The sequence below is a fragment of the Phodopus roborovskii genome, unplaced genomic scaffold (genome assembly GCF_943737965.1).
Source record: "Phodopus roborovskii unplaced genomic scaffold, PHOROB, whole genome shotgun sequence".
In the NCBI taxonomy this organism is placed as follows: Eukaryota; Metazoa; Chordata; class Mammalia; order Rodentia; family Cricetidae; genus Phodopus; species Phodopus roborovskii.
The window spans coordinates 12,698,582-12,711,463 of NW_026126636.1; the positions used below are offsets into that span (position 1 = coordinate 12,698,582).

The following is a 12,882-nucleotide window of genomic DNA, read 5'->3' on the forward strand; positions in this document are numbered from 1 at the left end:
CTAAGGTGGGGCTCTATTTGTGGACACAGGACCTGAGTTTTGGACTTTGCCCCTGGATAGTTGCTGTCACAGTGGAAGTCTGTAGATGAGAACCTGGCTTGATAGTCAAAGAAAGTTAAGATGCTAACTAGCAGTACTACTCCACTAAAGGGGTCCTGGAATGTGTCTTGGGGAGAACCTTTCTCTCTGACCTATGTGACTGCTTCGCCCAAAGGAGGAGTTACCTGTATGCCTCCATCCCTTTTATTTCTTTTTCTTTCCCCCTTTTTTTTTGTTTTTGTTTTTGTTTTTCAAGACCAGGCTGGCCTCTGGCCTCACTCACAGAGATCTGCCTGCCTCTACCTCCTGAGGACTGGTATTAAAGGTGTGTGCCACCAACGCCTTGCTACAATTTTTTTTTTTTTTTAGTCAGACTGCATGCCCTGCAAATATTTTTTTAAATTCTAAACCCTAGAGGAGGGGAAGAGGAAGACAACATGGGAAGTAGCTTCAAGATCACAGTGACCAGATCTTCAAAAATATTAATAAGAAATAAAAGAGATGAGCCAGGCATTGGTGGCTCACACCTTGCCTTTAATACCAGCACTGGAGAGGCAGAGGCAAGTGGATTTCTGTGAGTTCCAGACCAGCCTGGTCTAACAGAGGGAGTTCCAGGACAGGCTCCAAAGCAATACAGAGAAACCCTGTCTCCAAAAGAGAGAGAGAGAGAAGAAAAAGAAAAAAATTGTGTTTAGGGCCAGAGAGATGGCTCAGCCTAGTCGCCCGGCCTAAGCTCACCATCTCCACCCGTTCTCGTCCTCACCCTAGGGTGACATAGTGAAGACAGAACTAGCCCTAGCAAGCTGTCCTGCAGACTTGTGCATACATGCACATATATGCACACACAGAGGCTACAAATATAATAAAAAATTGTTTTCAAATATATGCATTTATTCTTTTGTTAACTTTATTTTTATGTGCATTGGTATTTTGCCTACATGTATGTCTATGTGAGGGTGTCGGGTCCCCTAGAACTGGAGCTGTGAGCTGCCATGTGAGTGCTGGGAACTGACCCCAGGTCTTCTGTTAAGAGCAGTCAGTAGGCTCAAACTCTGAGCCAACAGTTCCATTGTTGTTTTGTTTGTTTTTCTTTTTGTTTTTTTGTGAAACAGGATTTCTCTGTGTGGTCCTGGCTGTCCTGGAACTCCCTTGGTGGACCAGGCTGGTCTGAAACTTACAGAGAACTGCCTGCCTCTGCCTCCTGAGTGCTAGGATCAAAGATGTGGGACATCACTGCCCACCCAATACATTTATTTTTTTCAAAATGGCTCCACAACCACTGTGATAAAGTCTTTCAAAGAACCCTAACAAATGTTTTCTCGAGGCTATGTCTAGCTAGGTCCTCTTCCTAAACCCACCCTACACTTCCGGTCTAGGTCCTTTAACTCAACCCTGTCTGGGTTCAGGTGTCTTCCCTCAGAGCTGGACCTTCGTGCTGGGGTTGCTTTTGTTTGTTTTGAGTTTCCTCATTTTTGGGTTTTTGTTTGTTTGTTTGTTTGTTTTTACTTAATTTTTAAAGTAGGGTCTCACTATGTAGTCCTTGCTGGCCTGGAACTTGCTATGTAGAACAGGCTGACCTCCAATTCACAGTGATCTGGCTGCCTCTCCTGTTTTCACTCACACACAGCTAGAGAGTCAAACTTAGCCCCATCTCCAGCCCACAGATGTTACTAGCTTTTAATGCTATTGTAACAAGTGACCAGAAGCAAAGTAACCAAAAGTAACATCTTTGCTGCTCATGGCAGCTGCTCACCGCAGGCAAGCTCTATGTCCACAAGCCACAACCTTTTGAGGTGCCAGTCAGGTGGGATGGGTTTTTTTTTCCCCTTTTCTGAGACAGGTTTCTCTATGCAACAGTCCTGGCTGTTGTGGAATTCACTCTGTAGACCAGGCTGGCCACGAACTCACAGAGAGCCTCCCGCTTCTGCTTCACGAGTGCTGGGATTAAAGGTGCGCGCCACCATTGTCAGGTGGGAATCTTAAGTGAAGGCTCTGAAGAAGTCTACTTAAAGAGTTCATTCAGGTTATGGGCAGATCTAGCTCCATGAAGCTGTGTGCCTGAGGTTCCTGTTTTCCTGCATGTTGATGTCTAGGATGCTTTTTCTGTCCCTGCCCTCTCATTCTGTCACAAAACCTATCCCTTTCTGAGTTTCTGGAATACTCTCCTACTATAAGCACTTCCACCTATAAGAACCTTTTTTCATTATTTTGGAACTACCCAAATAATCCAGGATCATCTATTTAAAAAATTATTTATTTCATGGTGTATCGATGTTTTGCCTGCATGTATGTCTGCATACCACACAAATGCCAGAAAAGAACATCAAATGGTGGATAGTTGTGAGCCATCAATTGGCACTAGGACTTGAACGCGGGTCCTCTGTGTTAGGTTTCAAATCTAAGACTGAGGACTGAGGTGCTTATTTAACATATAAAATGTAGGGCCAGAGGAAATGCTGAAGGAAGACCCCAGACTCAAAAAAAAAAAAAAAAAAAAAAAGCACGTAAAAGCGCTTATTATACCACATGCATGTGGGGTCATTCACCTGTACAAAATGGAGATGAACCCCAAGAGGAATGTTTTAAAGGGCCCAGACCCTCATCCAGCCTCCTGCTTTGGCGGCCATGATAGGCTGCAGAAAAGACCCAGCAAGACTTAGGCCCCTGACTCAGCAACATGTGCTGAGCCCCCAACCTTGTCTGACCTTGCCCTAATCACTAGGAAGACCTCCATGTGGCAAGGAACCAATCAGAAGTTAGCTGGTGGGCTCTGGATGTGCTTTACTAATCAAGTGGAATGCTGGGAGTAGTAACTGCCCTGGGAAGTTCTCAAGGCATAGTAACCTTTCTGGAGTTGCAGCTGACCAAAGAACTCAGGACCAGTTGCCCAAGCCAGGAGGTGCATTAAACCTGAGACAGTTGCTATGCATCTAGCTGATTTTCCCCTCAGACACTCCCCCTGCTGTCCCAAAATCAATATATGCCCTACAGCTGCTGCTGCTGCTGCTCCAGGTCTGCCTGCTTCACCTGCTGTGTGGGACTGACACCAAGTTAACTGTCAGTTAAATTGTAAATTGAAAAGACTCTTTGTTTTTGCCTCGGATCTGGTCTCTTGATGGTTTGGGAGTTTCAGAGCCTGGGCACAACTGTATGGTCTCCTTTTAAGTATAGTTAAGGGAAGGTTTAGGATCAATTAGGATCAATTAGTTTTTCTTTTTTCTTTCTTTTTTTCTTTCTTTTTTTTTTTTTTTTTTTTTTTTTTTTTTTTTTTGAGACAGGGTTTCTCTGTGTAGCTTTGGAACTTGCTCTGTAGACCAGGCTGGCCTCTAACTCACAGAGATCCACCTGCCTCTGCCTCCTGAGTGCTGGGATGAAAGGCATGCTCCGTCAACACCCAGCTCTCCCTCCCCTTTCTAATAAAACTTCTCACTTAAGCCTTAAGCTCTGTCTCCCTGGTGGGTTTGTCCTTCCACCTTGGTCAACCTGGCCATGGTCCCCCACATCACCTCCCAACAGCCAAGACTGTTAGAACTGTTTCACAGAGAAACCTTGCCTGGAAAAAAAAATCAAACAAACAAACAAAAAGAGTATTTGATGAATAACTTCAATCACATCTGCGAAGACTTTTCCAGTAGAGTACCTACTGACAATATGATTACAGGTTTGGGATTTGAGCCACCAAATCTGTGAATCTGTGTGTGTGTGTGTGTGTATGTGTGGTTTAAAGACAAGGGTCCTTACTATTACCTTACTATTAGTTTCTGCTGCAGCAACAGCCTGCCTGCATCTACTACCACCAAAGCAGTTAAGTTAGGTCATCATCTGTCCACAGGCACCTTTCCACCAACAGCTATACAACATGTGCACCCCTTAAAAGTGCCCGTCAGCCACATCTCACTCTCTTTTTTGTCTCTTGCTTGTCTCTCTCCTCTGTCCTTCCTCTTTTTGCTTGCCTGTCTGTCTGTCTGTCTGCCCCCACACCAATGTTGCTTTTCACTCTTCCCCTCCCCCTCCCCTAATAAACCTCTTCCACTGACTCTGTTAGCGGCATGTTTGCTTAGTGGCACACCTTGGCAGGGCCTGCTGACAGGTACCCAGGTACCCACTTCACTTTTTTTTTTTTTAATCATTTAATCATTACACTTACTATGCAGCTCTACCTGACATGGTTCTCACTAGAAATACTGCTGCGTCAGTCAGCCTCCCTGAGTGACGGTGACTGACACAGCAGTGGTAAATGCCCATTAACGGAAAACTTGCAGTGGGGACCTAATGTTGCAAGCTGCTGAAAATATAAGAATTAATCCAGTTGGGCTGGTGGATCATTTGGCTAAGGGACAACCCCTCAGAAAAGTGGGATCACACCTTATCTGACACTAGAGAAATGGTGGGATAATTACACCTTTAATGGCATGCTGTACTTTCCCTTTCCCGAAGTCCCCACAACCACTATGCCTTTCCATTGCGTCTGCCCACCTTGCTGAGATGCAACTTTTGTTCCCTTTTTGGTCTTTTTCTTTCCAACACTGGCTAGGACTAAATATACATTCTCTGATACTTTGGGTTTCCTTATCTTTCCCTAAAACTCCTGTACCTGTCATGAGTCTGTCCACCATGTGGCTGGTTTCCATGCTGGTTTACAATCTGGACTCCTTGCCAAATTAGTTCATTGAGGCCTCATAAGCTTACAGGGTCAAGCTCCATGGTAGCCCAGGATAGTGCTACTGTACCTGTGTGCTACTGTACCAGGCTCTAAGATGGAGGAGACAAGTCACATGACAGAGGTGACGAAGCCCGAAGTTAGGGAAGGCCCAGGTGGCATACCAGTCAAGTAAGAAGGTGAGGGTATAGGGGCTGGAGAGATGGCTCAGAGGTAAAGGGATGCTCTTCCAAAAGTCCTGAGTTCAATTCCCAGCAACCACATAGTGGCTCACAGCCATCTAAAATGAGATCTGGTGCCCTCTGCTGGCCTGCAGGAGTAAATACATGTGAGGGTATACAGAGGGGTCCCTGAAGTTGGAGAGGAATGAGCAAAGAGAAGGCTGTCCAATATGAAGGAGGTGATTCAGTTGGGGGAAGGCAATGTCTCCTTCTTGGGCTTAGAATCTGAACATAGGTAAAGATGCCAGACCATTATGCTTGGTCATTTTGCGATCTGAACCCAGGGTTCCCTGCATGCTAAACCATTTCCTCAGCTCTTTTACTTAGGTTTTGATGAACAGATTCTCACAGCCAAGGTTGCCTTAAACTCCCAATCTTCAAGTTCCTCCCTCTCAAGTGACAGCATTACAGGCATCCATGGCTGTTTGTTTGTTTGTTTTTGAGACAGGGTTTTTCTGGGTAGCTTTCGACCCTGTTCTAGAACTCGTTCTGGTAGACCAGGCTGGCTCCTGAGTGCTTGGATTAAAGGCGTGTGCCACCACCACCCGGCAACATTTAGGTTACTTTTTAGCCAGCATCTTCTCTAACCCAGAATGGGCTCAAACTCTAATATATGGGGATGACTTTGAACTTCTGGCCCTCCTGCCTCAGTCCCAAATGCTTGGATTACAGGTGTGGACCACCACACACGATTTCTGTCAAGTTGAGGATCAGACACAGGGCTTCTAAAATGCTAGGCGCTCTAGCAACTGAGCTACATTCCCAGCACTCGATTTGGGTCCTATTAACCTGGCAATGCTTCACCAGACTTTTAAACACATAAGCAACACAGCTATCCAGCATCAGTCTGGGATGGAGATCAAAAACCCTGCCATCTCCCTCCTGAGGCACCAGCTCTGCTAGACTCCACAGTACTAGGTGCACGGAGACCCAGGGCTCTCTGCAACTCTCCAGTTCTACTCATTGGGACCTGGCTGGCCTTACACGGAGGCTGACTGGTTGCTCCCAAGAATGGAGAGCAAGGAAGGTCAACCCATCACTTGCTAGGGTTGGTTCCCCAGTGCCTCGGACAACATAGGGACCACTTCGGGGGACTTTTTGGATGACTGTTGTTCTCTCTGGCTAGGCAACTGATCCCTGCTGTTTGGTGTCTGCCTAGTTTCTACCCCGTGTCACCTCCTACACCCTATTCTGATCTCTGATCAAGATGGGGCATTGATTCCACAACCATTCATGTAAAAGAGTAGTGAATTCCTGGGGGTCTGGGTGAGGCGAGGTGAGAGCAGGGGATGAGGATGCTTCCCCGAGAAGGAGGGCCCATGTTCCACAAAGCGTCCTCATCTGGGATGGGAACGTGAGACGCTCGGATGTAGGAGAAAAACCAGCGGAGTAGGTCCAGGCCCTCAGCCTTCGGGTTCGAGCGCCCTCTCCTGTCTGGCAGAGAACGCCGAGGGCGTGGCCAGAGGATTGATTGACAGCTCACTCATACCAGCCCGGCGACGACGGAAGCGTGCTCAGGCCCACCGATCCCGGGCACCTCCGCATCCCCCAGCTTCTGCGATCTTGGATCTAACGAGGACCAGACCGGAAGTTGGGCCCAATGACTGCCTAGTCGTAATAGAAACACCGGAAACGTGTTCCCGACTATCGTTCCGGCCTGCGCCGCGGCCATCGGTTCCGTTTCGCGTCCCGGAAGTGCGGCCTTCAAGTTGACAAGCAGGAGACAGCCACTGCAGGCCCTGGTGCCTGGGGAGTCGGAGGTGGGGTCGAGCGGGCATCCCCCTGCCTCAGAGCCAGGAGGAAGGCCGGGGCGTGCCGGGGGAGGGACGCCCGCGTGAGGATCGGTGCACACGTTGCGAACGCGAGAGGGCGCTGCAGGATCGGGGCAGGGCGCGGGCAAGGGTGCGGAGGCGGGAAAGTGGGTGCACTCGCAGTGGGCCTGAAAGGGGCTCTGGCGCAGGGCGGGAGAGAGACAGTTTGCAGGAGCAAGGTGCACAGCGTAGGCGAGGACGAGGCGGCGAGGATGCAGCAGTAGACGTGAGAGTGTGCCTTTGTTCACCCAGGAGTCACCCAGGAAGGTCCTGCTGCATCTGGGGAGTCCGAGCCCTCCGGGAAGTAGGGAGGGGCTGGGTTTGAGGAGGAGCTGGGTTGGCATACGAGTTGAAAAGGAGGCCGCCGGCAGAGGCAGGTGCAAAGCCTTGGTTCGTTTGAAGAATTAATTCATTAACCAGATAAACTAGGTTGGCAGGCTCCCCCTGGCTGTCGCGTGAGGGAAAGGCCCGGAGGTGGGGGTGTGTAGGGGACCTTACAAGGTGACTTCCAGCAGTCCAGGCAAATGGTGACTGACTGGCACAATGCATAAAATAATCTGAGAGAAGGGGGGGAATCGGCCGCGACAAAGGGTAGGACGTCTTTGCGTTAAGGATACAGGAACGTTGAGTCTGAGATCTCCTGTATATGGACAGGATTTAATGGGGCCACACTCGGGAGCCAAGGGCGCAGAGAGGCAGGGTTAGGGTGTATCCTGTGTGTTGATCCTCTCCCCTTAGAGCAGAATTGAATCCAAGTGAAACATCCTTATTATTTGTTACATTAGGAAACAGACCCAGAGACCTGGAATTATCTACATGGTGGGTTACACCTGGCAGATCTCAGCTTCCTAGCTGTGTGTGTGTATGTGTGTGTGTGTGTGTGTGTGTGTGTGTGAGAGAGAGAGAGAGAGAGAGAGAGAGAGAGAGAGAGAGAGAGAGAGAGAATCTTCCCTTTCCCAAGGCCTGGTCACTGCTAGGATGATAGTCTCAGGTTCATAAGAAATATGGGGATTGCTCAACCACACTGGGTTTTGGCTTGCTGGCCATTCACGTCCCTTGTGCAGTTTGGCCTTAGTACCCCCCAGGGCTTACATGATAAAGAAGCAGGGCCTCAGGGCTTTGCTATATGTAATATTTATTTGCTTTCCTTGGGTATGAGGGACTCTGATGAGGTGCTCCTATCTGAGTCGCCAGGAGGGAGGTGCATCCCACCCTTCTGAAAACCTTCACACACACCCTAGTTTTGTTTTGTTTGGGGGTTCTTTTGTTTCCTCTGTAAACCTGGCTGGCCTTGAACTCACAGAGATTGACCTGCCTCTGCCTCCTGAGTGCTGGAATTACAGGCATGTGCCACCACAGCCCGGCTTCTTTTGTTTTAAACAAGGCTACCCTTCTAGAGGAGGAGGTCCGTTCTGTGATTTAATGATATTGAATTTGGGGGCTAGGTAAGGTCCCAGAAGGAGGCTAAGCCTGGATCTTCCTTGGTGCAGGAAACGGGTTATAGGCTGGTGTTTCAGGGGTGGCGGACACTGAATAGTACCTAGTTCAGGAGTGCTGGTGTGTTTTATGTGTTGGTTCAGGGACTGTGATGAGATGCCAACGATGCATGAGATGGGCCCTTGGGTTCTATGATAGGGACTAACGGGACCAGGACATCGGATGGCGGAGTCCTTAGCTGACCCCCATTGTCTCCTCATTTCGCAGATGGCAGCGACCGAGGCCGTGCACCACATCCACTTACAGAACTTCTCTCGCTCACTCCTGGAGACCCTCAACGGGCAGAGGCTAGGCGGTCACTTCTGCGACGTGACTGTGCGCATCCGTGAGGCTTCCCTGCGTGCGCACCGCTGCGTGCTGGCGGCGGGCTCGCCCTTCTTCCAGGATAAGCTGCTGCTTGGCCATTCAGAGATTCGTGTGCCGCCAGTGGTGCCTGCGCAGACGGTGCGCCAGCTGGTGGAGTTCCTGTACAGCGGCTCGCTGGTGGTGGCTCAGGGCGAAGCGCTGCAGGTGCTCACGGCAGCGTCGGTGCTTCGCATCCAAACCGTCATTGATGAGTGCACGCAAATCATCGCGCGTGCCCGTGTCCCCAGCACCCCGGCGCCTGCACCTCTGCCACCACCCGTGCCCCCTCCACTCGCCCCCGCGCAGCTGCGCCACCGTCTGCGCCACTTGCTGGCTGCCCGCCCCCCTGGTCACCCCAGTGCAGCACATAGCCGCAAGCAGCGCCAGCCTGCACGTCTGCAGCTGCCTGCACCCCCAGCACCCATCAAGGCCGAGGGGCCAGATGTGGAGCCAGTGCTGACTGCCGCTCCCGAAGAGAGAGGTGAAGAAGATGATGACGAGGAGACGGATGAAGAGACCGACGCTGAAGAAGGTGAAGGTGGCGGCGGCATGGGTGAAGGCCAGGCGCCCCCTGCCTTCCCTGACTGCGCTGGAGGCTTCCTTACCGCCACAGCTGACAGCGCACGTGAGGACCCGCCTGCATCCACCGGCATCAGCGATTATGGTGGTGCTGGGAGAGATTTCCTTCGGGGCACTGCGGTGACCGAGGATGTGTTCCAAGATAGTTATGTGTCAGCTTGGCATGAGGAAGGCAACGGGGGTCCAGAAGGTTGTCCAGTGGAAACCTCTGCTCCACCGGACTGCGCCCTGGCTGGGCCTCGCCCCGCTGGTGTAAAGACCCCCGGGCCCCCTGTGGCTCTCTTCCCCTTTCACCTGGGTGCCCCGGGTCCGCCAGCACCAACGCCTCCCACTCCATCAGGGCCAGCTCCTGCGCCCCCGCCTCCCTTCTACCCCTCACTCCAGCCGGATGCAGCCCCCAGCGCTCAGCTCGGGGAAACTCCTGCTGCCCCTGCTGCCCCTGCTGCCCCGGCCACAGCCATCTCAGGCACTCCTGTGCGCGCCCCCGGTGCCTCAGGTGCTGAGCAACCAGCTTATGAGTGTAGCCACTGCCGCAAGACTTTCAGTTCTCGGAAAAACTACACCAAGCACATGTTCATCCACTCCGGTGAGTGGAAGGGGAAAGGAAATCGCCTCTACTCACGCAGATTTCCGAGATCCTTAGTCATTGTTTCCTGGGTGGGATTGGGCACTTGAGAGGCTTTCTTTTGTGTTAACCTTAGAAGCCTGAAAATTTAGTTCCCCCGTGTAAAGCGGTGGATTGGAAGGTGGGAGCCTGCCCTTCCAAAGCTTCCCAAGGTCTTGGAAAGCTAGCTTCAGCCTGGGAATAAGGTTAAAGGAAGTGGTGGGAAGCAGAACAGCTTCTGGGGGGTGGGAACTGCAGGAAGAGGCTTGGGATAAAGGAACGTGGGTCTGAGTAGTGAAGGTTGGGTCCCAGGGTCTACCAGTGCCACACGAAGTGTGGGTTGGGAGAGAAGAAACCTTGAAGTCGGAAGAGATCTGAGCGTCTAGTCCAAATGGGCAATGGGTGTTGTTCCAGACAGGCAGGGTTCCTTTTTAAGGGTCCCAGGCAGATAGTGTCATAGTTGGATGCGGGTCTGGGAGAGGAGTTTTCCTTGAAAAGTAAAGGGGTCCTGAACTGACTGAGGAGGAGAGAATAGAGAAGTCTGTACCAAGGTCAGGTTCTAGGGGGAGCAAGCTGGACTAATGTGTGTGTGTGGCCTGCTTTGTCTGCAGGGGAGAAGCCACATCAGTGCGCAGTGTGTTGGCGATCGTTCTCGCTACGCGACTACCTGCTCAAGCATATGGTCACACATACTGGTGTGCGAGCGTTCCAGTGTGCTGTGTGTGCCAAGCGCTTCACGCAGAAGAGCTCACTCAATGTGCACATGCGCACACACCGGCCTGAGCGTGCTCCCTGCCCTGCCTGTGGCAAGGTTTTCTCACATCGTGCATTGTTGGAGCGCCACCTGGCAGCTCACCCTGCACCTTGATCGGGATCCCGCTGTGCACTGTGCGCAGGTGCAGTCAGAGTCTTGGACTGGGTTCACTCCACCAGAAGGCTCATGCTCCGGAATATGGACACTTTCCCTGACCCCACTCTCACGCCACCATTTTCCCTGTGGACTTGGGACCCAGAACCCAATTTCCTCCTATACATGCTTAGCATCTCTGGAAGGGACATGACCGGGTAGAGGATGGTCATGGACCCTGCCACCTCAGAGAACTAGACCATTTCCTGGTTGAGTTGGAACTGTGGGAACCTGATGCAGGATTTTCGCCCCACCCCCTGTCGGGGTATGATGTCTAGGGCTGTCCTCTGCCCCAGCGCTGGGCTAGAATTCTCTGACCTCATCCCCAGCCTGGAGCCACCCTTCTCTCATTGAGCACCTATGGAGGCTCAGCTAGACCTACCATGGGACTTTAGGATTCTGTTCTAATAAAGGACGTTGGGCCAGTGCATGGCTAGCTTTCTGGGCTATGAGATTGGGGCTTGGTCTTGGGTTGTACCTTTGCAGTCCCTGCAGTCCCTGCGATTTCCTGGACAGGTAGACACAATTTGGTTTTATAGTCTGGAATTTTATTTTGGGATTTAGGTGTGTGGGCTGCATTTATAACAGTCGTTCCGTTTTCTTTCATGTTTCCAGACAGGGTTTTTCTGTGTAACAGCTCTGGCTGTCCTGAGACTCACTCTGTAGACCAGGCAGGCTGGCCTCAAACTCATAGAGATTCGCTTGCCTCTGCCTCCCTGAGTGCTGGAATTAAAGGTGTCCGACACCACCGCCTAGCTCATCCAGTTTTCTTGTGTTAACCCTGTGGGGAGGGAAGCCCAGTCCCAGTGCCAATGCTGGCTCTTACATACACGATGCAGAAATCGAGTCCCCTTCCAACCAGACACTGATGGGAGATGTCATTCTGTAAATATGTTTCTCATACTGGTTAATGAATAAAGCACTGTTGGCCAATAGGAAAGCAAGACAGGCGGGACTAGGAGACAAGGAGGATTCGAGGAAGTACTAAGGAGGAGTCAGCATGGAGAGACCAGGGAGAACACAAAGCTTTATCTACTAGCTGTCTTAAGTATTAACCCATTTCTGTTAATCTATGTATTTCCACGTGGTCTCATCTTACAGGAGAGAGAGCCTGTCTGCTTCTGCTCTCTCCATCTTTCATCTTGACTCCTCCTTACTACTTCCTCTTTCCTCCTTGTCTCCTAGTCCCGCCTGTCTTGCTTTCCTATTGGCCAACAGTGCTTTATTCATTAACCAGTATGAGAAACGTATTTACAGAATGACATCTCCCATCAAGAAACCTTTAGTTAGACTCAAAATTCTCCCTCCCCCATTCTGATGGACATGAATGTTGTACCTCTTACTTGTGAGATGCCCTGTAGGGTTCTTTGGGGGCCAGGCCGCTTCAAGGACATTTGAACCCTGGATGTTGGGCTCCAGTACTACAGAACCCAGAGTGAATTGGATGGCTGTGTCAGGTGGATGGGAAAGAAGAATGGCTAGGACCCAGGGTGTGTACTGAATCAAGAAGGTGACCTAGTGGGCTGGAGAGGTGGCTCAGAGGTTAAGAGCACTGAGCTTAATTTCCAGCAGCCACATGGTGGCTCACAACCATCAGTAATGAGTTCTGGTGTGTAGGCATACATGCAGGCAGAACACTGAATACATAATAAACAAATCCTTAAATAAACATCTGCCATCAGCTCAGAGAGAGGCATCACCCGCCCTGTCTCCTTCCCACCTCTGATACACTGGTGCAGTAGGCTCATGGTGGAGTAGAGATGTGTGTTTAAATCCAGGTGTCGTAAGTATTTACTGAGCTGTTACTGTGTACCCAACAGTCAACAAGTTTCCCTTAGTTCAGGGCCAGGACTGGGTCTCATAAAAGGACCTTGAAATAGGCAAGTAGAGATACAGGCTGAGCTGCTTCTTGTTTTCTTTCTCTGTGTAACAGCCATCCTGGAACTCACTCTGTATAACAGGCTGGCCGCGAACTCACAAAGATCCATCTGCCTCTGCTGGGATTAAAGGCATGTACCACTACTATTTGGCTTTTGGTTTTTTTTTTTTTTATTATTTTGTGCATTAGTATTTTTACCACGAGAAGTTTCAGGTCCCCTGAAACTGGATAGAGGCAGTTGTAAGCTTCCATGTGGGTGCTGGGAGTTGAACCTGGGTCCTCAGGAAGAACAGTGTTCTTAACCACTGAGCCATCAATCCGGCTCCTGGCCGTGCTTCTT

General features: G+C 50.6%; 1 protein-coding gene across 5 annotated transcripts; it reads left to right on the forward strand.

Moving 5' to 3' along the window:
• Positions 1–6,479: 6,479 nt before the first annotated feature.
• Zbtb45 (zinc finger and BTB domain containing 45) lies at positions 6,480–11,093 on the forward strand. 5 transcript variants are annotated; one of them, XM_051207777.1, is made up of 3 exons: positions 6,480–6,680; positions 8,436–9,738; positions 10,368–11,093. In XM_051207777.1, the coding sequence occupies exons 2-3, from the start codon at positions 8,436–8,438 to the stop codon at positions 10,622–10,624; spliced, it is 1,560 nt and encodes a 519-aa protein (XP_051063734.1). In that variant the 5' UTR covers positions 6,480–6,680; the 3' UTR covers positions 10,625–11,093. The 5 variants fall into 5 exon arrangements, with proteins under 5 accessions (XP_051063734.1, XP_051063737.1, XP_051063736.1 ...); XM_051207780.1 differs by having other exon boundaries at positions 6,662–6,822; XM_051207779.1 differs by lacking the exon at positions 6,480–6,680 and adding an exon at positions 6,822–6,957.
• Positions 11,094–12,882: the final 1,789 nt, after the last annotated feature.